Genomic DNA, 24053 nt, shown 5'->3' with positions numbered 1-24053 from the left:
GGCAAGGCCGGAGGTCTCCGCTCCGAGGAGACAAGGACCCCCCCGGCACCGACAGGGACGGCTCCGAGGCCGATGTCGGAGCCGAACTCACCAGGGCCGAAGCCCCGAGAGGGAGAGCGGGGTCGGACAAGGGTCCGATGCCGCTCGGTGCCGAGATCCCTCCAAGGAGGAGATCGGAGCAGACGACAGAGCCGAAAGGGAAGGTATCGGATCTGACGCGCCGACAGTCATGGCTCCGATGAGCCCCGGCTCCGAGCTCAAAGGAGTCGGAGGAGGAACACATTGAGGGACAGAAATAGCCGCTGACTGTTGAGTCGGGCTACGCAGCATTTGGGCCAGTGCCTCGGACTTGAGAAGTCTACTCACTACCCTTTGCAAATCGTGGTCAGATAGCCTGGAAGACCGCGAGGAATGCGATCTATGGCTCCGTTCCGAAAGAAGAGGGGATCCTGGTGCCGAATGTACGGAGCCGATGGAGGGGGACCTAGACCTCTTCCTCGAAGGTTGCACCGATAAGAGTATCGGAGCCAACTGAGTCTTATCAGCAGGTAACAGTATGAGGCTTGAAACATCGGCTCCAGCCGGAGCCGATGTCGGCAGTTTTATGCTTCCAGAGGGCGGCTCTGAAGCGGAGCCGACTGTCTGGAAGTCTTAGAAGGCTTCCCCGACACAGACTGGGTCGGGGGGCCTTCAGGCTTTAATAAGCCACGCAAAATCAATTTATTTTTGCGTTCCTGCAGGACTCTAGGGCTGAAACCATGGCACACAGCACATGAGTCCTGCAGGTGCAAAGGTCCCAGGCAATACACACAAGAAGTGTGACCGTCTGTCAGAGACATTTTCTGACAGCACGAGTCACACTTCTTGAAGCCTGAGACCTTGGAGTCCTAAGACATACTAAAGGCCTAAGTAAGAAAACACTCTCTCACACACACACACACACACACACACACACACACACACACACACACACACACACACACACACGCCTTTAAGAAAATATTAAGAAAAATATTACTTTCCAGTCACACTAAAGGACTAGGAAAGGGAGGGGAAGGGGCCTAAGGCCTAAAGTTAAAAGGGGAATAAAGGAAGGATTATGGGCAAAAGAGGTGTCGATCCAAGGAAAAAGAGAATTAAAACTAAAGTTATACTAAGGTAAGTAATAGGGGTCTAAAAATTTGTGAAAATAGAAATAATTTTCCACTAACCTGCCAGAGCCGGAAGAAAAGCACCTCGTCAGCTAAGCGGCAAACGAGATCTGAGTAGTTACCGCCTAGCTTTGTGGGATATAGGGGAGCCTCAAGCCGGTGGAATTAGCTCTCGAGCTTTAGTACTGGCCGAGTCGGAGCCGAGGATCTGCTCCGAACCCATCCAGCAAGAATGAAGGCGAGATAGACAACTTAACATCATTTCTTCAAGACTTTTTTTGCCCATACAGGGGATAGGAGCCTAACAATCCTGAACCAATAAACATAACATCAATACATCAATAAAGTCAAAATACAAATAAACCTACTTTATATTTCAACCAAAACTATATACAATAGTAGGGGGGTGTTGTGTGGGTGTGACTATTGCAGCCATAAGGCATTCAAACATTTACTGTTATGGGCATGTGCAACTTACACAACTGTACTAATGCTTATCATTCCCACTGCTGCAGTAGCCTTTAGTCTATATAGCTTGACTACCAAAGCCACTCCCACCTGGGAGGAAACCAGTTATGGATCAAGGAGCCCCTGGAGAACAGTCCTAGCAAAATTTGTTCTGTATCCAGAAAAGGAATCCAGTTTGTAATACTTTGTAAACGTACGTACACAGGACAAAGTAGCTGCCTCTAGAATACTACTACACTTCACCCCCTTTCCAATATGCCATCAAAGAAAAAGTAAAATGTGCCTTGGTATTGCCTGGAATAGGTTTACAAAGGTGGGTATAACACAAAACAATAGCAAAGGACAACTACCTAGAAACTGTTTAATCACAGGCTGTTTTTTTTTCCTTTGTCCCTTGATAAGAAATAAAAAGCTGGTTAGTTTTTCTAAAGGACTTTGCTCTGTCAAGATAGTACCCAAGCTGCCTATGCACAACCAGAGTATGTAAAATCATTTCTCCCTGGTTTTGGGGTTCTGGGTAGAACATTGGAAGACTGACTGCTTGACTCAAAGTAAACTCAAACAACTTTGGGCTTGAGTGAGGGGATTTGTTCTCAACTCATTCCCTCCAGTACAGCTCTTTTGATTGTGTACCTTTAGCTCCCAGTGGGTGTGGCTTGAGCCTTTAAAAATGAAGTTATCGCCTTACAGTTCTAACAAATACTCATTAACAGAGGTCAAATATCAATACAATTATGTTTGCCATCATGTATGCTTCAAGATAAAATATTCTGATACCTTGTATCTAATATGGTTTGGGAATTATTAATGCTAATAAGAATAAGCAATATTTGATGCCTAGAGGTGCAGTAGGAGGTAACTGCTGAAATGCCTGGAGGCACACTTGGCTGTAATGAGTAATTCCACCCTTTCTCTGTGGAAGAACACACAGAGGTTCAACCACTACAACAACTTGCAACTTGCTCTTCTTGCAGATGTCACAACAGTGATAAGAACGGTTTTCCAACTCAGGAACCTCAAATCAACTTGATGAGCAGGTTCAAAATCCAGCAAGATTTTGAGAAGCTACCCATTTCCATGGAGGTCTGAAGTGTAGTACTACTATTTTTAGAGGCGGTTTTACAATAAACAGAGAAGAAATTAGAGTATCCATGGATCAACATTCTGAACTGGTCACAAGATGAACCATTACAGCAGATTACAAAAGGTCAGAGGAAAGTAACTCACACAACTATTTGAGCATTACTAGTACAAAATCCCTGATGGATCCCAACTAGAAAATTGTTTCCACTTACTGATACAGGATTTTCTAGTAAAACTGTCTCCTTTACTACCTGCTGCATGTCCTCACAAAGTAAATGCCTCAAAAGTATTAGAACTGAACCAAGGCAGTCAGTTGAAGTTGTTTGACAGGGAGGGTGCATCAAAGTCCTCCTGTCTTGTGTGAGCAGATCCAGTCTGTGATTAAGGTTGTGGTAATTGCCATTGTCCAATTCCATAAGAAGGGAGGATCAATGTTATTTGGGTCAGACGTGGTTCATCTCAATAATTATTGGGGAATCCTTTTGAAACTTCAGAATTACCCTGGATATCAAGGGAAAGGGTGGAAAAGCATAAAGGAAAGTACAGCTGGGCAAGAACTCACCATAACAGTAGATATCCTACTGATCACTGCTGCAGTATTCCTGACATATGGGTTGTCACCTCTGCCTCCGGCCTGGGCATCAAAGCTTTACCTTCCTTAGGTTGTACATCTGACACAGAACCTCAGCTCATATGCATTCGGGTACATAGACATACGAGTTCAGATCCTCAAGACCACCTCAGATCATCTCCAAGCCAGCAGCATGAAGAAACCTGAAAGAGAAGACTGGTCTGCCAGGAGGGGTGTAGCTCAAATAGGGTAGAAAATTCCCCTGTTCCCATGTAACAGAGCAGAGGTTAAAGCAAAGGGGGAGAGGAAAATGAAGGCTGACGTGAGACAGAGAAGAAGGGATGGAGGGTGGGATGGAATACTGCAACAGTGGTAAGTTCTTATACAACTGTACTATGTCCTGACTGAAATCACTGCTGCAGTATTTCTGACATGTGGGAGACTCCCAGAACTGAAGGAGGAAAGAAAGGTGATTGGCCACTGAGTAGAAGAATTGTCCAGAAGCACAGACAGAACTGACCAAGTGAAGGTTGCCCTGGACCAGGAGAAAGCATCAATTTTGCAGTGCTTGGTGAAGGTGTGTACAGATAACCAAGTAGCAGCCTCTAAGATATACATGGAGTCTACTCCTTTGTGGAATGCTCCTGAGAAAGCCACTACACTGGTGGAATATGCTTTATGGCAGGAAGGCAATGTCTTACTGCAGTGTGACTAGCAGAAAGAGATGGCCTTAGAAATCTAAGCTGCAATACTTTGTTTGGAGACTGACTGGCCAAGCTTAGGGCTCCTAAATGACACAAACAGCCGATCAGTCTTTCTGAAATATTTAGTTTTGCCCAGGTAAAAATCTGAGTCAGATGTGAATGTCTAGAGAATGTAAGATCATTTCTCCACATTTTGTGGATTGGGAAAAAGTAAGAAGATGAATAGCTTAATAAAAGGACAGCTTGTTCACTACCTAGGCATGAAGGATAGATTAGCCCGAGAGTCAGCCTGTCCTTGTGAAAAGTTAAAAAAATAGGGGGGGAATGACAGTGAGAGCCTGTAACTCAAACTATCCTAACAGAGATGAGAGCCAAGAAGAAGGTGGTTTCCCAAGTAAAGAATTTTAGAAAAATGGAAGATGCTGGTTCAAAGGGAGGCAGTGTAGGCTTTTCTAGTACAAACATTTAGATCCTAAGGGGGAAAAATGGGTTTTCTTGGGGAGTTAGGATATAGGACTCCACTGAGGAAAAGCTTGACATCTACCCTATTCATAATTGAAGGACTAAGAGGAATGCAGGAAGCTGACAGGTGAGCTTTTATAAAACAGTATGCCAAACCTAACTGAAATAGTTCAGAGATATTGTTGTACATCAGGAACTTGTGATAAGAGTGGGTCCTGAAAATTTTTGCAGCACCAACAAGAACACCTTTTCCATTTATCAGTGCAAGACTTTCTGGTAGTGGGTCTCCTGGCCTCTTGTAGGACTTGAACCGCCTCTTTAGAGAAGAGGTGACTAAGGAAATAAATCATATCCACCCATAGGGTTAGGTTGGAGGTGGAAGATTTGGTGGAGCAGCAATAGTCTTTGCAGAGTTGAGTTATCAGGCCCAGTTGAAGGGAACTTCTCCTGTAACTTTCTCTTTGTCAGCTGAAATGGCAGGGGAAACCAATGCTGCCTTGGCCATTATGGTGCCAGTAAAAGGGGTTTGGTTGCCTTCTTTTGTGTCTTGAGAGGAATTTTAAGGAGGAGGGACAGGAACTTCCTAGTCTACTGGAAGGAAAAGGCATCTGTCCTCCAGGATGAGAGACAAGGATCCCTGGTGCAGAACTGGGGGAGCTGATGGTTGGAAGGCGACACAGAGGTCCATCTGAGGAGTGCCTCAGTGAAGGGTGATCATCTGGAAAACCTCTGTTCAAAGTTCATTAATTTTGCTAAGACATAGTATAACCATTCCTAATGATGGAGAGGACACACTTGTCAGTGGTAATAACTTCCCACCCAGCCAGAGAGTGTGACAGTCTTTAGGAAAGAGGGGTAACAGGGACTGAGGCCAGGGGGAGGGGTGTTGTAAAGCAAGTCACAGGTTTTTGCTGGAGGTTCCCTACATGTTTTTTCAAAGTACCTTTTCCTGGGGGGTTCCTTTGTTTCTGACCTGTCCTAGGATTCCATCTAATGAAGGGGGTAGATTTAGATGGTTAGTTCCAATGGTATAAAGGAACTGAGGAAAGTAGGCTCTATCTGAAGTCTTTCATGGTCTTACATTGCTCTTGAAATGTTTTGAACAGGTTGGTCACCTGAAGACCAAACACCAAGACTGTCTAAGGGGAAGCTGGAATTTTAGATTTAAAATCCTCAGGTATAGATTGCGAAGCCATGCATATCGGAGAGTAACAGATCCAGTGGCAGCTGCCCTAGAAGATGCATCCACAGCATTGTAACCGCATTTAATGCGGTCTCTGTCAATTTCAGTGGCCTGCAATTGTAAGCTCTGCATTCGATGCTTAAGACTCTGCTGTAGGAGGATCCACTATAAAACTTTACTTAGGGAATTCAGGACAGAGATCAAGTACTTTGTTGTTTATGTCTGGTAATTGTCCTAAAAGTAAAAGTAGCAGAGGTGTACACCTTTTCCCATCTATCAATATCCCTACTAACTCTGTCCATAGGTAGAGAATTAGCACTGGGCAGAAGCTTGCAGGGCTTACAAGACAAGAGAGGTCTGCCACTGGGTTACTGTTTAAACATTTTGGGCCATCAGGCACCTTGTAAAACCTGTCTGATCTTTTAGGAGCTGGCATACCTCTCAATTGTACAGATTTTCGCAGAATGTCTAGATTTTTGCCTCATATTTTCTGTATGTTCCTCATAAAATTTGTGTTTTTCCGGCACATCACTGGTGAATGAAGTCACTAACTTATGACAGACATTTGAGTTTCAGACTCTGTATCTTTCAGAAACTGAATGTTACAACAAATCCCACCATTCTGACAACTTTCTAAATTTATAGGAGCAATATTTAAAATCTGTCCCTATTTTGGGGCCTTTGTCCCACCATTATGTTTAGCTTTGTCCAGATTTTTTAGTAATTAGAGGATGAGAGGTATGGGAGCTGGTGGTTGAGAATCAGGCGTAGAAGAAGTGGACTGAAAGGTGTCCTGGAAAGCCTCAAGGACAGAACAGACTGGAGAAAGGGCATGGATACCCATCTCCAAGATGCTGCAATACCTCTTGTAAGCATCAGAGATCTATGTACATTGCTGTTCAAAGTATTTCATCATGTTCTATATAGTCTCCTCAAAGGAAGCTTTCTCAATGGGGGAATCTGGTGAAAAGGAGTTCTCTTTATCGGAAGAGATATTCTATTGAGAATATAGAGTGGAACAGTCCAGAGAATGGTCAGAGTCGTAGTCCTGTTTCTCAGCAAATGAGGAAAACTGGGTAGGTTTTTGAGGGTTAGCCTATCACTGGAGATCTAAAGGAAGGAGTTTTCAGATATGATAGCTTTGAACAACCACTGTGAAAAGTCTATACACTCCTTTTCCCTAGCTGCTGTGGGAGAGGCCACAAGCCAAGTCTTCCATTTTTTATTTTTAGGCATGACATCCACCTAGATGAGGTGGGAAGATTTACAACCCTCTCTGACTTCTATTAGACAGGCTGGGATCTCTTTCCTACATAAAATTTGAGGGACACTGTGTGGCCCTTCATAAATAATGAGATGCGGTTCTTCAGACATATCAGCAGTCTGCACAGCCTAAGAAGTCATACTAGTCTCCTACAGAGTCTCAGTAGTGGGCAACTAAGAAGCAGCATGAAGTACCATGGGTTCTGCAACCTTAGCGGGTATGTCAAAATCAGAATCACTGAACTGAGGAATAGTTTGTGGCCCCTCCGTTTTTTTTCTTCAGTAGCAGAAGGGTGTCCAAGGATGCGGAGTCAGCCATCTTGGAATGCATCATGCATTTAAAACACTGGGTCGTGAGACTGAGTAAAGACTTGTGGTCGTGTTCTAGGCCTAGGCCAAAAAAACTTGTTAAGCCCTTGTTCACAATCTACCTATTGCACTCACCCCTCCTAGCTATCATGTGCAACTTACAGCACAATATCAAGATAAAAAAGGAAGGTTCTCCAATGGGGCACTTATCTGGGTAAAAGATCGAAGCAAAGGTACCAATGACCAAACAGCGAACATCCAATGAATTCATGACCTTTCAGGATGGCAGTGAGATGGTCTGAGGATCCATGCTTGTATGCACATCTATATACCCCAACGCATATGAGGAGAGGTCGTGCATTGAGCGTATGACCTAGGGAAGGTAAAGCTTTGCTATCCTGTCTGGATGTCAACAATGACAACCCATACGTCAGGAATACTGCAACAGAGATTTCAGTCAGGACATCATTCTGGTCTAAGGGAATGAGGATTCATCTGTTTTCCAGGCCAGCCTGCAAGGAGTCCTGCTGTAAAATGTGTTTAGTTGTTTAATATGTAAGGAGGCAAATAGATTTAGCTGAGTTGCTCCCCACAACTAGATCAGTTCCTGGAAAATCCTCTTGCTCAATTTCCATTCATAAGGGTCTGTCCTGGACCTACTCAACTTGTCCTCCATTATATTTTGCTGTGCTTAGAAGGTTAAAGAATGCAGAGTTACCTCCCAAGTCATCATGGCAAGCCTGCAAAGGAGGTACAACCTTACACCTCCCTGCTTGTTTATGTACCACATGACAGTGGTATGGTCTGCAATCACTTGTAAATGTCCTGGTGACCAAAGGTGATAAGAGACTTCAGGGCCATGCATCACAAACATCTTTTATATTTATATTTATATTGATGTGCTTTGGTCTCTGAGTGATTCCACGGGCCTCGCACCTTTACTCCCATGGAAACTGCTCCCAAAGCAAAATCTGAAATAATTGCAGTGAGAGATTGCACTGGAGTCTGAGAAGAGATGGAGAAACCTTGTTTCAAACAAATTAATCTCCACCATTGCAGTTCTTTTGTTACAAAGTCAAAAATAGGAATTTGATGTTCCAGAGAATGCAAATGTTGGACCCATTTTTTTTTTTTTTTTTTACAAACTATTGCATCATTCATACATAAAAACAAAGACACTACATTACCAAAGGTGGTCTCAACAAGTAGAGAAAATGCAGGAAAAAGATGAGACGTACCACCAAGGCTGTCATGAGACAAACATGTCACGGTAAAAACCAAATTCTTTAATGTAAATAGTAAAAATCCAAGTACCATAAAACAAAGTTCTAGGGTGGATAAGCGCTTTCGGTAAAAACCTTCTTCAGATCCTCACCAATTAACCAGTGTATTTCCTTAAAAATATGACAGACAATCAGCAGAAATCCAGGAAGAAGCTGGACCAATAAGCTGGTCATACCAAACCAACCATTTAGCATATCAAAATGACCAATAGGAGACTGACTGTCAGAAACTATTTCTTCCAATCAGAGGCATACCAGTCTCAAAGGCATTCATAATACCAGTTTCTAATCACAGAAGACCCCCATCAGCAAAATTCCAGGAACAAACTGTTTCTTCCAATCATAAGCATGCCAGTCTCAAAAACCATTCACAATAGCAATTTCTAATCACAGAAAAAGAAAGACCAATCATCTTGAATCAGGAAGCTTACTTATCAATGCCTACAGCACCTGGTATTTCCAGGGTGGTCTCCCATCCAAGTACTAACCAGGCCCGACCCTGCTTAGCAAACAATTAATTAGTCAGAAAGCTCATCTTCCAATGAACATTAAACCATGACTATACACAAGTCAAAGGAGGAAAGCAACAATCAACACAAACTGAAAGTCGAACACCCAAAGAAGGCAAGGGGAACCAAAGGGCAACAGTGCCCATGTTGACTAAGTACAGGGACTCCTAAGAAAGGCAAGATAACAGAGTACATAGCCCATATTTATTAAAGACAATTAGCATGTTCCATTAGATCAAATACATTTCTTTGCAAGGCCTCCTGCTTTTAAAATGAGCTTAAGGGGGATAAGACCATTGAGACCAGGTTGACCATCGGCTCTAAGTACCATAATCCATTTAGTTTCTTCTTGTTCCTTCTAGTTCAGTGTTATGTACATCACCCCTTCTCAAATGATCTCTTAACATGCTTATGGCCATAAACTGAAACCGATGTGTTTTACTGTTTTTGATATGCCCATATAAAGCATTATTCTTAACGCTATTGTGAATATCAGATAGATGGTGTAGAATCTGTTCTTTAAATGGTCTGTTGGTTTTGCCTACACAGTAGGCTGGAAAGGACATGCAAGTGGCTATATAAATTATGTTGGCACTCCTACAAGTAGCTCTTTCATGAAAAAAGTATTTGAGTCCTGTCACTGGCTGTACAAAACATTTTTATTGCAAACATATGGACAAGCCTTACAAAAGCCACATCTCCAAGTCCCTTTCCGTACAACAGATGACTCACATGGATTTTGTCTACTACCAAAGCCATCATTTTGACATAGCAGTCTTTTTAAATTTTTTCTGTTCTTATCTGGTTCTTGACAAGGCCATGCTTGTCTGGTGTAACATATGATTACACTTTTTCTAAAAATGCTGGTGTCTTATCCAAGGTTAATCTTACATCCAGAAAGTCTATGGTTCTAGCTAACACTTTCAGTTCAAACTCAAATTAGTGGTACTTTCCAAGTAATCAACGAATTCATGTAAACTACATTTGTCCCCTTCCCAGACAATAAAGATATCATCCACAAAACAGTTATAAGAGACCAGCTGTGTGTTCCATGTATTGTTTGGGTCTATTGCCCATTCATTTTCCCATTGCGCTAAGACCAGGTTGGAATAGCTATTAGCGCATGGGGTACCCATGGCAACGCCCCATTTTTGCCAATAATACACATCTCCATAAATGAAAATGTTATTCTCAAGCACTAACTCTAGTAGGCTACAGATAAGAGCAGTGTCAACATCATTTGCTCGGCCAAATTTTTTAATACATTCAATGCCAAAATCATTCAGTATTACAGTGAAGAGGCTGCGAATGTCCATGGTCACAAGTAATAGGCCTTCATAATTAGTTCTAGTGCCTATCTCCTGGTAAAGGAGGTTGAGAAACTGAGGTGTATCATGCAGAACTGTTCTAGCTTTGGGTAGTAGTTGCTTCAATTTGTCCTCCAGAAAGAGAGAGAGTGGTTTAGTGATCCACTCTCTACCTGCGACTATAGGATGCATAGGTGGATCTTGTTCATTCTTATCCACCTTCGGTAGACCACTTACAGTTGGGAATGGTTGGATTCATAACATCGAAGAAATTATACTGTTTCTGAGTAATACTTCGAGTCATCAGTTTATCATACAGTATATCCTGCATTTCCTTTGAGTCTTATCACAACCTTGCTGTTTATTTTATTATAGGTGCAACTATCATGCAACATACACTCCATCTCATTAGTATAATGGTTGCTATTCGTTACCACGATTGCTCCACCTTTATCTGCAGGTCTTATGACTATGTCCATTCTTTTCATTAAATGGTCATTGCTTGACATTCTTCATTATTTAGATTGCAAAACTGTTTGTGATGTCCACCTTGTCTCAGTTGGGCGACCTCATCCTCTCACAGGCGAACAAAAGTGCTGACCACTGGATGGAAAAGTGGTACAAAAGTGCTGGGTTTTTTATATTGCCTCAGTGTCTTTTCACATGTTCATTGTCATTACCGAATATGTGCTTGAGTGTAACATTCCTTCCAAAGCACTTGATGTTGGTGGTAAATTCATTTAGTGGCAGATCTTGTAGCTGATGTTGAATTTGATTCCTCTATTACATCCTCTTATACTACGGCCATATTACGCATTTTTGGTTGATACTGATGGCATACTTGGCAGATCAGTTCCTATGGTGGCATTATAGTTGTCACGCTTCCCTGACAAGTTGGTGTTGATAAAAGTCTGCAGTTCTGGGGTCCAGTCTCTATAGTTACAACTGCAACATTGTCTTTTTCTGTGGGACGTGGCACTAAGTTCATGTGGGAGAAATTTTTTTCTGTGAATCAATGTTACCCGTGTCACTATTTGATCCTACCTTTGGATTTGTTTTATCAGTATACTGATTATTTCTAGATCCTTTTTATGGGAGGTGAAACTGGCATTGATATTTTTCTCCTTAGGCCATTTAAAAAAAGCGTCCTTTTTATAATCTGTATGGTCCCTTATTAATTTGTGTCTTTTCACGTCTCTTTGTTCTCATAACAGTCCAGCTTCATCAGTAAATTTTCAAGTTTCATAATACAAGCTTCTGTCAGGGCCATGCTTTCTAGAAGAGTCTGATCAAATTGGTCATCTCTTTCTCTAGTTTAAAAAAATTCTATTAGCAGTTTCACACATCTGAAACTTGTTTTGATGTTGATAGCTTGCCATTTAGCGAATAGAGTAGGGTAGGTGTTACCATAACTCAGCATACTTTTCACACATAAACCCCTTAGTATTATTTGATGGTGCAGACACGCTTTCATGTGGAAGCATTGCCATTGTAAGCGTTTAAGTCTATAAGCTGCATTTTCAACTTCATGAAAAACATGATCAAAGTAAGCAGTGGTAGGGGATAAGTGCTGTGTATTCACTTGTTCCAAGTCTAAATTCAGCAAAAGCAGTGGATTTAACAAACCTGCTGCTAAATCAGTAACTGTCCTGAGCATTAATTTCTCGGTTGCAAATACATTCTTCATGACTGACTCAACATTAACAGATTCCACATTATTGTTAGCCATGTGTAACGTAGAAATCAAATGCAAAGCACTTAGTCAACATGGGCACTGTATTCCGCTCTTTGGTTCCCCTTGCCTTCTTTGGGTGTTCGACTTTCAGTTTGTGCTTTGATTGTTGCTTTCCTCCTATGACTATGTATAGACATGGTTTAACTTCCTTTGGAAAATAAGCTTTCTGACTAAGATTGTTTGTTCCTTTCTTCTGACTCCCAATCTTGGAAGCCAAGCAGGGTCGGGCCTGGTTAGTACTTGGATGGGTGACCCCCTGGAAGTACTTGGATGGGTGACCCCCTGGAAATACCAGGTGCTGTAGGCATTGGTAAATAAGCTTCCTGATTCAAGATGATTGGTCGTTCTTTTTCTGTGATTAGAAATTACTATTATGAATGTTTTTGAGACTGGCATACTTATGATTGGAGGAAACAGTTTCTGATAGTCAACCTGTTCATTGGTCCAGCTTGTCCCTGGAATTTTGCTGATTGGTCCTTCTTCTGTGATTAGAAACTGGTATTATGAATGGCTTTGAGACTGGTATGCCTCTGATTGGAAGAAACAGTTTCTGACAGTCTCCTATTGGTCATTTTGATATGCTAAATGGTTGGTTCATGATCAGCTTACTGGCCCAGCTTCTTCCTGGATTTCTGCTGACTGGGTTTTTACCGAAAGCGCCTATCCACCCTAGAACTTTGTTTTATGCTACTTGGACTTTTACTGCTTACATTAAAGAATTTGTTTTTTTAATGCGACGTGTTTGTCTCACAACAGCCTTGGTGGTACATCTAATCTTTTTCCTGCACTATTGCGCATCTTTCTCCTGTGTAACCTGGCTAGAGACAACATTGGGATCACAGAAGCCATGAACACTAGGATCCTGAGGAATTTGTTTGCAGAAGTCAGAGATTGGAGAAGCTCAAGAAAAAAAAATCCAGATAATCCACCTTCTCTTGTGTCAGAAATGCCATTTGCAGAAAAGTACCTATCAGGCAGCTGGCAAACACAATCCTTTGAGAAAGAGTCAAGGAGGATTTTGCAATAGTTATTTGAAGCCCAGATTGGTCAGACAAGACATAACCCAGGTTAATGTCTCTTGGCATCTGGATAAAAGTTCTGCAAAGATGAGTAAAGTTTCCCAAAATAAAAATGTAAATGCTATTCAGCCCACATTGAGGTATGACTGGGGCTAGATATTTCATTAACACCTTTGTAGGTGTAGACCATCCAAAGGATAATGCAAAGAACTGATAATGTAACCCAGAAAAACAGAACTTTAGAAACTTACTGAAGCCTATGGCAACGGGAATGTGGTAATAACTGTCTGAGTAACAGGTACAACATTTTGAATTTTGGTACTTTCACATACAAATTAAGGATGAAGAATCGAATACCATCTCCAATGGACCTCTTTTGTTGCTACCAGAAACATTTTGAAATAGAAGCCTTTACTCCTCTGACTGACAGGCACTGGTTCTAGGACTGCTTGAAACAGAGACAGTGAGTCTGTTTGATTCAGAGAGTAGGAAAGAATTCTGTTAAATGGTTCTTTCTGTATCCAGTGCCATCTGTAACCCTACTGCCAAAGAGGTATACTGAGGGCCTGCTTTTGACAGAGGTTTAGGGAGATAATGGCCAAAGGAGAAGGAAGGGGGGATGCTGGCATAATCATTCTGTGTTGTTAGTTTGTTCATTTTTCTGAAACAATCCCAGTTTCTTCTTACTGCTGCCATCTGGCCATCTCTTTTTTGTTCCTTGCTTGTCAGAAAAGATTGATTTTGTTTTTTCTTTTTTTATGAAAGTGGATAATCTATAAGATTTGTATTTAAGAACATGAAAACTCTTAGAAACTCCCTGAATCAGCCTTCCTCTTTCATTAAATTGTTTGAGAACCTGAGCAGAAGAACCAAATGATACATTTTTGTCTAGAACAGACTCTAAAACCTCTGACTTAACCTCCTTAGCAACTTCTGGTTTCATATCCAGGCAGGTCTTCTCAAGGTTTGATTTCTCCAAGCCTTTTGGGTTTCTAATACCATGGTGGGAATGTATCCCATTCCTAAGTCCAAGTATGATTACAGCTCAAAAAATTAGTATTGCTTCAGTCTTTGATGTTAACCAGAAATGCTCTTTGCAGCACCCACAATGTGCCCAGAATTGACTCCTCCTGCAATTTAGATATGTTAATGATACATGCAACTCCATATAAGTGCAAGTGTAAATTCATTTTTATAAGACCCAGTGCTCCTACTATTATTGGAACTGTCTGGATATCCTTCTACATAGTCCTTGTTTATGCCTGTAAAGCCTGGTAAACATTTCTGTCTTTCCGTATGTAAGACACTGTAGTCACTGGGTGTAGCAATTTAAATGATCAGTGCTACTTTTGTCTTCATTTCATGGACTACTATATCTGGTTTTCTCACATCTATTTTTTAAATGTTTGTTAGTAATGGGTGATGCCATATGACAAACTTTTTCATTTTCTATAATGCTTTGTGGCTCATGTTTCCAATGCTTCTCAACTACTTCAGTACTATAATGTTTGCACAATCTTCAATGTAACATTCTTGCCACATTATTATGTCTGTCAGTATACAGTCCTTTTTCCATTAGTGTATCATACCCAGCAGCAAGATACAGGACAGTTTCCAATTCTGTTTGACAAAACCTGTAATTGTCTGTTTCTCCCACATGTTCAATGGACTTTGTAAATCAATGTGTACGTAGTCCACTGTCCTCAGCCATCATTATTAACCTTTCATCTTTTGGTTTAAATTCACCTCTCCTTAACCATTCCTGCATTCAGTCCTGATCAACAGGAGGTTGTTCCAGGAATATATTTATGCATTTTTCACATCTCTTTCCATCTCATCCTTCACTTTATATTTTTTGTTTTTTAGCACATTCAGATGCTGCCTGAATTTTACCTACGTCTGATTTCATTTCCATTCCCATGTGACACTGATAAGCTTCTGCTAAACTAAGCAGGAAAGTCCTTCCCCTCATATTTTAAAACTTTCACTATGTTTTGGTCTTGTGAAGTCAGCAGTCTGCAGATTTATACAAGTAATCATTTTCAAGGAGGCCCACACCTCCTTCAGAATGTGGAATATACAGTCATGGTATAAACATATTTTTATAAATCATTTGACAAGCCTGAAGCATCCTTCTTGTTTTCCTGTCTAAACGATCCAACAGCTTTTGGGGCCAGTCAATCACTCCAAAACTAAGTTGGGACAGAAACAGCAAACTGGTTTATAGCTTGGACTTTGTTCCTAGACGTCTGCGCTGTTTTCAGTTGTCTTCTAAAATATTCCTTACTAAGTTTTATTCACATTTGTTCATGTTTTATTGCTGATCCTTCAACAATTCTCAAATTTTTATACACTGCCTCATGCTCAAGTTCTTTTATATCACATTCCTGCCCCTGGATGACATTTCCTTGGTATTGCAGCTTTCCTGCTTTAAAGGTTGCTTTTGCACATTTGTCAAGACCAAATGACATTCTTATATCATCTGAAAATGTTTTGACTGCTTGCAGTTGTGCTTTCAGTTCCTCATCTGCTGAACTACACAGTTTTTAAATCATCCACAAAAAGAAGATGAAAAGTCTTTACACCTTGTTGTTTTCTAAGAGCTAATTGTAGCCATGAACCAATCTGTTAAGTAGACAGCTTAATGGGTTAACAGCAAGACAAAAGAGAAATGGTGACAAAAAGTCACCCTTTAATATCCCCCTTTGAATTTTTATCCCTGGAATAATAATTTAACCTTTACCATGGCTTAACTGCAAAGTAGTTTGGCACTGTTTCATGGTCATTGTAATGTAATCAATCAGTACTGGGTGTATCTTATATACATTTACACTCTTATCCATGAATGTGGAATACTGCCAAATGTTTTTTGTAGTCTATCTATGCCGTACTTAGATTCTTCCCCTTTTAACAGTTCTCCATTATGACTTTATTTAACAAATGATCCTTCGTTCCATATGACTTTTTGTGACCCTTTTGTTCTATTGCCATGATTGTGTTTTCTTCTAAAATGTATTTATTTAATATTTGTTTACTGGGAAAAGTCCGACTTATAGTGAGCCAATTTTCAATGGAGGCTCAGGAAGAAATGCTCCAGACACGTCTCTGTAAACTCTGTCAGCATCAATTCCACTTTATACATCATCAGAAGGCAAGTTACTGGTCCATAGTTTTTAGGATAGCTTGCAGGTTTGCTCTTAAGTACGAGTATTTTTTTTCCTGTTAACCAATTTGGTGGCTACTTGGGGTAAGCATATAAATAGCTCTTACTCGTGGCTAAATCTTCATGTAAAGATAAAATGAAATTAATACCCAATTGCTTCATCAGACAAATAAAAATCAATCAACTTCCACTTAAATATGCATGACAAAAGACAAAATTCAAAACAACCAATCAGGTACAAGGAATTTCATTAACCCTCCTACCTTACATTCAACATCACTCCTACCTATACATTTATGCATATAAATATGTATATAACATATACAATATAAACTACATGTACATAATAATCCTTACCTATAACTTTGCATGCTGACATATGGACTAATAACAATACTTGAACTTAAGAGTTATTTCAGTTTCCTGGACTTAAAAATTGGTTTAAGGGGAACGGAATCATTTAGACCTAGCCCCCTATGTGGCCCCAACCTCAGGATCCACTGAAGTTCCACACATTCTGTTTGATTTACAAGGTGCCTAGCCTGCTGCTCATTGCCTGGACATGTAATACCTCAAACAAAAATGTGTGTTGTTCATTTGTTAACAGGGTATGTTTAGCCAAAGCAATGTACTATTGACCCCTTCTTGTACAATATAAATGGGCCCTAATTCATTCTCGAGATGACAATTCGTCTTTCCTACATAAAAATGGAAGCATATCCTGCAATATGCCACATATATCACATCAGATGTATTACAATCTGCTCTGGCTTTAAGTCCCCACAAATGCCCTGTCCCTGGATGCTTAAAAAATCTCGACTCATCTATGTACATGCAATATGTACAGTTTCCACACTTGTCTCCCATACATAGTACTCTCTTCTAATCTTCTCATTCTAGGGTAGCATAACTATTGTTTTAAATTCTTTTTATTTTTATATATAAAACGGGCTTGTGTGCCTACTACACTAATGGTCTCTTCATCCACCAGGAGAATATGCCAATTCTCCTGTATGATCTTTTTGAAGTTATCAACATCCATAGCATAAAGCAAGACCATCAAGGTCTGAAAAAGTATCTCTATGTCTACTTTCTTGGCGGTGCACTACTGCATTCTCAGAGTAATAGGGATTCACCTTCCCTCTCCTCTCCTTTCAAGTAAGCCCTATCAATTTCTTGTGTGTGGTATCCCCTGTTCAGGAATCCTGCTTTCAAGCTGCTTAATTCATTCTGATATTCTTCTTCCTACCAACAGAGGCGTGACACCCTCATTGCTTGTCCTCTAACTATGTTAGGGAAGATGCGTTCTGTGTGCAACTTGAGATCATTCCATCAGTGTCTCAACTGTCCAAGTGATTTTTTTGCATTTCACCATGTACCACTCCAATAGGAGTATAGAATTTTTAGAAGTTACTATCTTTAAAACTGATAAGGGATGGTGCACCAGGCTACATAGAAAACAATGTTACTGTCCAGCAATTTTGCATCGTGACAGTATGTACACAGAACACATTTTCCCTAACATAGTTAGAGGACAAGCAATGAGGGTGTCATGCCTCTGTTGTCAGGAAGAGGTATATCAGAATGAATTAATCAACTTGAAAGCAGGATTCCTGAGAACAGGGGATACCACACACAAGAAATTGTTAGGGCTTACTTGAAAGTACATAATGAGATGAGAGGGGAGGCGAAGCCCTATTACTCTGAGAATGCAGTAGTGCAACACCAAGAGAGTAGACATAGAGACTCTTGTCAGACCTCGATGGTCTTGCCTTATGCTATGGATGTTGATAACTTCAAAAAGATCATACAGGAGAATTGGCATATTCTCCTGGTGGATGAAGAGACCACTAGTGTAGTAGCCACACGACCCCGTTTTATATATAAAAATAAAAAATTTAAAACAATATTTATGCTACCCTAGAATGAGAAGATTAGAAGAGAGTACTATGTATGGGAGACACAAGTGTGGAAACTGTCAATATTGTATGTACATAGAGGAGTCAAGATTTTTTAAGCATCCAGGGACAGGGCATTTGTGGGAACTTAAAGCCAGAGCATACTGTAATGCATCTAATGTGATATGTGGCACATTGCAGGATATGTTTCCATTTTTATGTATGGAGGACGAATCGTCGTCTCAGAGAATGAATTAGGGACCATTTATATTGTACAAGAAGTGCATTGGCTAAACATACCCTGTTAAATGAACAACACACATTTTTGTTTGTGGTATTACATGTCCAGGCAATGAACATCAGGATGGGGGATCTTATAAATCAAACAGAATGTGTGGAACTTCAGTGGATCCTGAGATTGGGGGCTAGGTCTAAATGATTCCTGTCCCCTTAAACCAATTTTGAAGTCCAGGAAACTGAAATAACTCTAAGTTCAAACATTGTTATTAGTCCATATGTCAGCATGCAAAGTTATAGGTTAGGATTATTGTTATATACATGTAATTTATATTGTATATATGCTATATGCATATTTATATGTATGAATGTATAGGTAGGAGTGATGTTGAATGTAAAGTAGGAAAGGTAATGAAATTTTCTTGTACCTGACTGGTTGTTTTGAACACTGTCATGCCTATTTAAGTGGAAGTTGATTGATTTTTGTCTGATGAAGCAATGTTGAGCATTGCAAAAGCACTCACCCATTCTTATTAAAGACATTGGATTTTATAGGTATGTGGATTTGCTGTTTTTATTCCAGTTACCTTCAGCTTTCGGTATTGATTTCTTTTTGAACTATTGTCTACCTCGCCTCTGGGTTTGCTTGGGAAGAATCATTTGTCTTCATGTAAAGATGTTAATACTTTTAGCCAGAAGTTTGGTACTGCATCTTGGCCTGAGGTTTTCCAGTTTGAAACAAAGTTAAGAAAAGTTCCTATCTCTTTGGCCATTACTTTAACCCAGTTCATATCTTGTACATTTGAACTTCTTTATTCTTTCTTTTACTTCTTATATCCATTCAGCATCTTTGTTATGTTCCACAGGATCTTCATAGATATTTCTCCAATATCCATTTCTTCTTTTTTTCGTGGTGTTTCAATTACTTTTGCCTTACTTCTGAATTCTCTATAAAACTTTTTTGGATCATCACTAAACTGCTTATTTTGCACTTTTCCTTTACATTTATCTGCATATCCAAGTTTGTCTGCCTGTGCTGATATTTTACTTTATTTGCGATAGTGCACTACAGGATCCTGATCTGTTCTGATACTCAGCACTGTTTTTATCACTTCTATCTTTGAGCATTTTTAATGATCTATTCCTTCTTCTGTACTCTAACAGTGATGCTTCTTGTTATAACTGGTTTATAGCTTTTTCTAGTCAATACTTTCATGAGGGCATTTGATTTCTCCCCTTCCTTTTCCTTACTGCCCTGTGTTTTTGTGGTAAGACTGTTATTAATTTAGCTCACAGGAATATATTCTATTTACTTCTGTTATACCGTATGAATCTCCATGAACAGTCCTAATTACCGTATTCACTTGTTTTATCAGACTTCTAACTTATTGGATTCTATTGACTTTCTGTAATCTATTTCTTTCATTGATCTTAACAGGTCTGTTCATCTCTCTTAAAATCAAGCAACTCTTCTCTTAGATCATTTTCTTCTAAACTGAAGGCACATTCTTTGTTCTCTATTTCCTGAGGGCATTCTACAGAAAGTTCCAGAGCATCTTCCTGTGCCACACTGTATTCAGTTTCATCCTGTGTCATCCATTGCTCTTTCATATGAAAACTCACTGGTCTAGCACTCCACAACATTGACTGCTTCAGAGTTGCCACAGTTTCCTGCTCCTTCCCTTGTTGTACAACTCCAACTGAACTTTTGTACTGATTTCCTATGGAAGGCTCCAAAAGTAACTTCATATGGCAACTGATCAGATGTTTCCCTCTCCGCTGGTTTCTCTAATTTGAGAATCCAGTGCTCTATCCTGCTGTGATGTTATCAGAGTTCGATTTTCTATACTAAATCCGTCACTTTGCAGGTAGTCCATAACCTCAGTTTCTATTTCTTTAACTTCTCCATTATCAATCCTCTGCTACTTTTCCTTGGTTTTCTTATGTTTTGTACTATAAAAATTTCCATATCTGGATGCCTTTGCCTGTATTTTCTTTTCAAGTACCTTTGGTGCTGTACCGATTAGTTTTGCTTTCTCCTTTGCATAAATCTTGTACTCCCCATGTCCATATTTCTTCCTCAGATGTCTCCTGCTCTTCCTGTTTCTCCTTACTTGAGGGACTTGTTCCATCATGCTGCGATATAACCAATATTAGACTTCCTACACTAAAATCTTTCACTTCATCGATATTTCTTGACTCCATCTATTTTTTTTAACTTCTACTTGACTAATCTTCTGTACGTGTCCCCTCTGTGATCTTTTTTTTGTATTGTGAAGTTTTCTGTATCTGGATGCCTTTGCTTGTATTTCTCTTTGAATGTCTTGGTGGCTGATTTTTTTTGTAGTGATTAATTTGCCTTTCTCCTTTGCATAAATATTACACCATATCAGATCTCTCTTTCTTTCCCATGTCCATACTTCTTTTTCATACTTTTCAAATACCTTTAAATTTGGTTCTTTATATTTTCGCACTTCCTCAGTTGATTTTTTTCCAAATGGTCCAAGGTTTCTTGGTTTATATAATGTTTTTCATAAATCTGTTATATTAATGAAAACAATTTTTCATTTGAAACTTCTGACAGTTTTTTCTTGTGCAAGTATTGTTCTTTCCTCTAATTTTTCAATATTTTTGTATATTTTCTGTCTGGAAATTCTGGGCTTCTTCCATAATAGTAACAATAAATTTCTTTCTTATCTTTAGTTGCCCCACTCTATCATCTTTATGGCTCATTTTTGGCCTATCAGTTTTTGTGGACTGCTGCTTCCTCCTACAATACGGCCTGCCCCAGCCCCATTGTAGGAATACTTCCATGTCTTGAGGATTCTACACGGTCCTGGCACCAGTGTACCTACCAGGACTGGGTACTTTTTCATCCTGGGTCTTGTGCACCCAACTATCTTTTATTTTTTAACCTAATTCTGTCTAGGATGCATGCTATATAAAATATAGTCTATACATCAGTGTAGTCTTGGTGAGATTCTGTGAAAATCAGGGTCCACCTCGTAAAGGTACTCAAAGACTTGAGGATTAATTCAATCCCTGCAATACTATTCTCCTTTGCTTGCTGATTTATCATCTCTCCATGTGGACCCCTCATCTACAGAAGCAATGTCCCAAGATACAGTATCTGAATAATCATATAAACCCTTCAAGGCATGTTCAGATACCTGAGGCAAGGTAGAAACAGACACAAAACAGAACTTTCGTCTGTAAGAAGAATGCTAGACAATTCTCTCAGACTGTCCACATGACAAAGCAAACTTACAAATATATATCTGGTAATTAACAATTTTAAGGGCTGAAGTGGAAAGAGAAGCACTCTCTTGCCCATCCAGCATCTTGCCTTCTTTAACACCAGAAGGGTTAGTCTTTAGGGACCTGTTGCCAGCATGCAACATAGTACAAATTGCAGCTGGGTCACATCTATGGCGAGAGGAGAGAAATAAATTAGTCTGAGGCACCTTAAACAATTTATTTGCTTTCTTAGGGACTGCTGGCTGAATATCAGGGTGATTACAGTCAACGTTCAACGCATCCTCCAGGGATGATGATTCACGAGTGATGGGACAGGAATGAATTATGTCTATTTGTAACATATTTTCTCAGTTCAGGGGGAACATTTATTTGTTTCCATTAAAAAAACTCTTCATCTTGGCAATGGTTTGACTAAAACAAAATTTGTCCACTGGAGGGAAACAACAAATATTTTCCTCACAGTCAGAGTTGGGCTTGTGAATCTGCAAAAGCCCTATCCCTGCCTCCATCAAAATCATCAGACCCTGTTTCCTCAAGAGTTTTATTGGGGGTGCCCACCCGTAATGGCTTCTGTGTACCAGGATTCATTGCCTGTGATGCCTTCCTAGCCAGTGTCAATTATCAATATATGTAATGTTATTAACCAAATTACTGTATGCAGTTATTACTTTATTTAATTGCTATATCTACCTTAATATACTCTGTATGGATTGTGCTTAATTTTTCTTTGTTATGTAATTACATGTGGAGCTTTTCTCCCCGGGCCTCCACTGAAAATGGGCTCATTTCTGGCCCTGTGGACTTTCCCGGTAAACAAATGCAATAAATAAATAAATAAATGAATAAATAAATAAATGAATATAAGAAATTAATCTTTAACTGTAATAAGTCATTTAGGTAAATGATGTTTAAATGTTTTTTTTTTCTTTGTAAGAGTCACTGTTGAAGACTAATTTAAAAGGGGGATGTTTGGCCAGTCTTAACAGTCTCTTGCCTCACTTACCACATGGATCTAAACATGGTGCTTCCATGCCTGTATCAGGTATTGGAACAGCCAAAGCTGATGTGGCTGACCTCCAGTGTTTGATGGTGGAAAGGACTACACCAGAGAAAACCAGACAGGTTAAGTGAACGGTCTGTGGAACACCCATTACTGGCTGAGGTGTTGACACCATTATTGCAAGTGCTCTTTGGTAAGTGATTTTTTTTTTCTTTTTAGGTATGATGGGAGAAAAAACAGCAGGATGATATATCCATGCTGCGGTCATGGAACAGAAGTCAAAAGCAGTAAATGTTGCTGAAGTGAGTTGGTCAGAGGTTAAGTTGGTACACAGTGTCCACAAGAAACACACTTGTACTCAAAACATTTTTTGCAGTCCCTTCACAAGGGGAAAGAACAAGAAGTGGTACACAAATTCACTGCTAGCCTTAGCTTATAGGCCAACACACTGACAGAAATACCAAACTGGCAGATAAATTGTTACAAAATAAGCATAAGCAGTACACCGACATACACCCATGCTGGTTATCACATGAAAACTATTAAAATATAACATTCAAATTTTACACAAGCCCAATAAGTAAAAAAGAACACAGCAACCAAAAATAATGGTCCTTGACATCAGACTTCCAATACTGGAAATACAGGGTATCTTAAACAGCATTATTTAAAAGGAAACAAAGCTATATCTATATACAATAAATATAGGGCAATTTCTGGGTGCAGAGGGCTCCCATTGGTGTTTATCTGCCAGAATGAAACACTAAGCAGACTGCTGTTCTTATGAAGCCCCAGAGATGCTTCTCCTTGAGGCGACAAGAAAACACTGAAGAAACCTTCAGTCCGACTGCTGATTTCTTACCTTTGGGGTAGCCAGTCAGAGGTCAGAGTGAAGAAGATTGTGGAAGGGGGAGGCAGAGCTTTTTGAAGCTGACCAGTTGTTGTAACAACCCATATAGCATAAAGGCTACTGCAGCAATAGGAATGATTTAACATCTCCACTGTTTACCCACAGCTGTTGCCTCCACATAATCTGTTTTAAAATTAAAAAATGTCCTACTGTAAAATTTTCATTGTTAAAACATTATTTCCAGTTACCCAATACATATATAGTGGGATCAAAGGAACTCTTCAGATGGTGTACTGTTATAAATAATAGATATTCAAATCTGCCAGAAAGGTGGCCGACTTTAAACAGATCAAGACCACTAAAGCATAGAGCTAACAGTCACTATAATCAACTTGGAAAGTACCCAAGCCTAAAGTTATAATGATTCTGAGACGTGTACAATGTACCTATACTTACTTGTGGGCAGTGAGACCTCCACATGCTCTGAGTAGTTCTTCATCTGTAAGCCTGTAGAAAGATGAGTAAAAACAGAGAAGCATGAATGTTACTGTGTGAAGCAACAGTTTTCTTTTTGTCCTTGGAACAAGAGCATTTTTAGCC

At 39.8% G+C, this 24053-nt stretch overlaps 1 protein-coding gene across 6 annotated transcripts in view; it reads right to left on the bottom strand.

Annotated features, from left to right (window-relative positions):
* GPATCH4 (G-patch domain containing 4) overlaps positions 1 to 24053 on the bottom strand; it is a 254414-nt gene that overhangs the window by 44463 nt on the left and 185898 nt on the right. For all 6 annotated transcript variants that reach the window (XM_044079770.1, XM_044079773.1, XM_044079775.1 and 3 more), the window contains one exon: positions 23910 to 23960. In XM_044079770.1, the coding sequence (XP_043935705.1) occupies positions 23910 to 23960 (51 nt within the window). The remainder of the gene's footprint in view (positions 1 to 23909; positions 23961 to 24053) is intronic.

The sequence above is a fragment of the Protopterus annectens genome, chromosome 8.part0 (genome assembly GCF_019279795.1).
Source record: "Protopterus annectens isolate FY-2018-M chromosome 8.part0, PAN1.0, whole genome shotgun sequence".
NCBI classification, from domain to species: Eukaryota; Metazoa; Chordata; order Ceratodontiformes; family Protopteridae; genus Protopterus; species Protopterus annectens.
The sequence above is the reverse complement of the archived record's forward strand: the minus strand, read 5'-3'. Positions and strand labels throughout refer to the sequence as shown.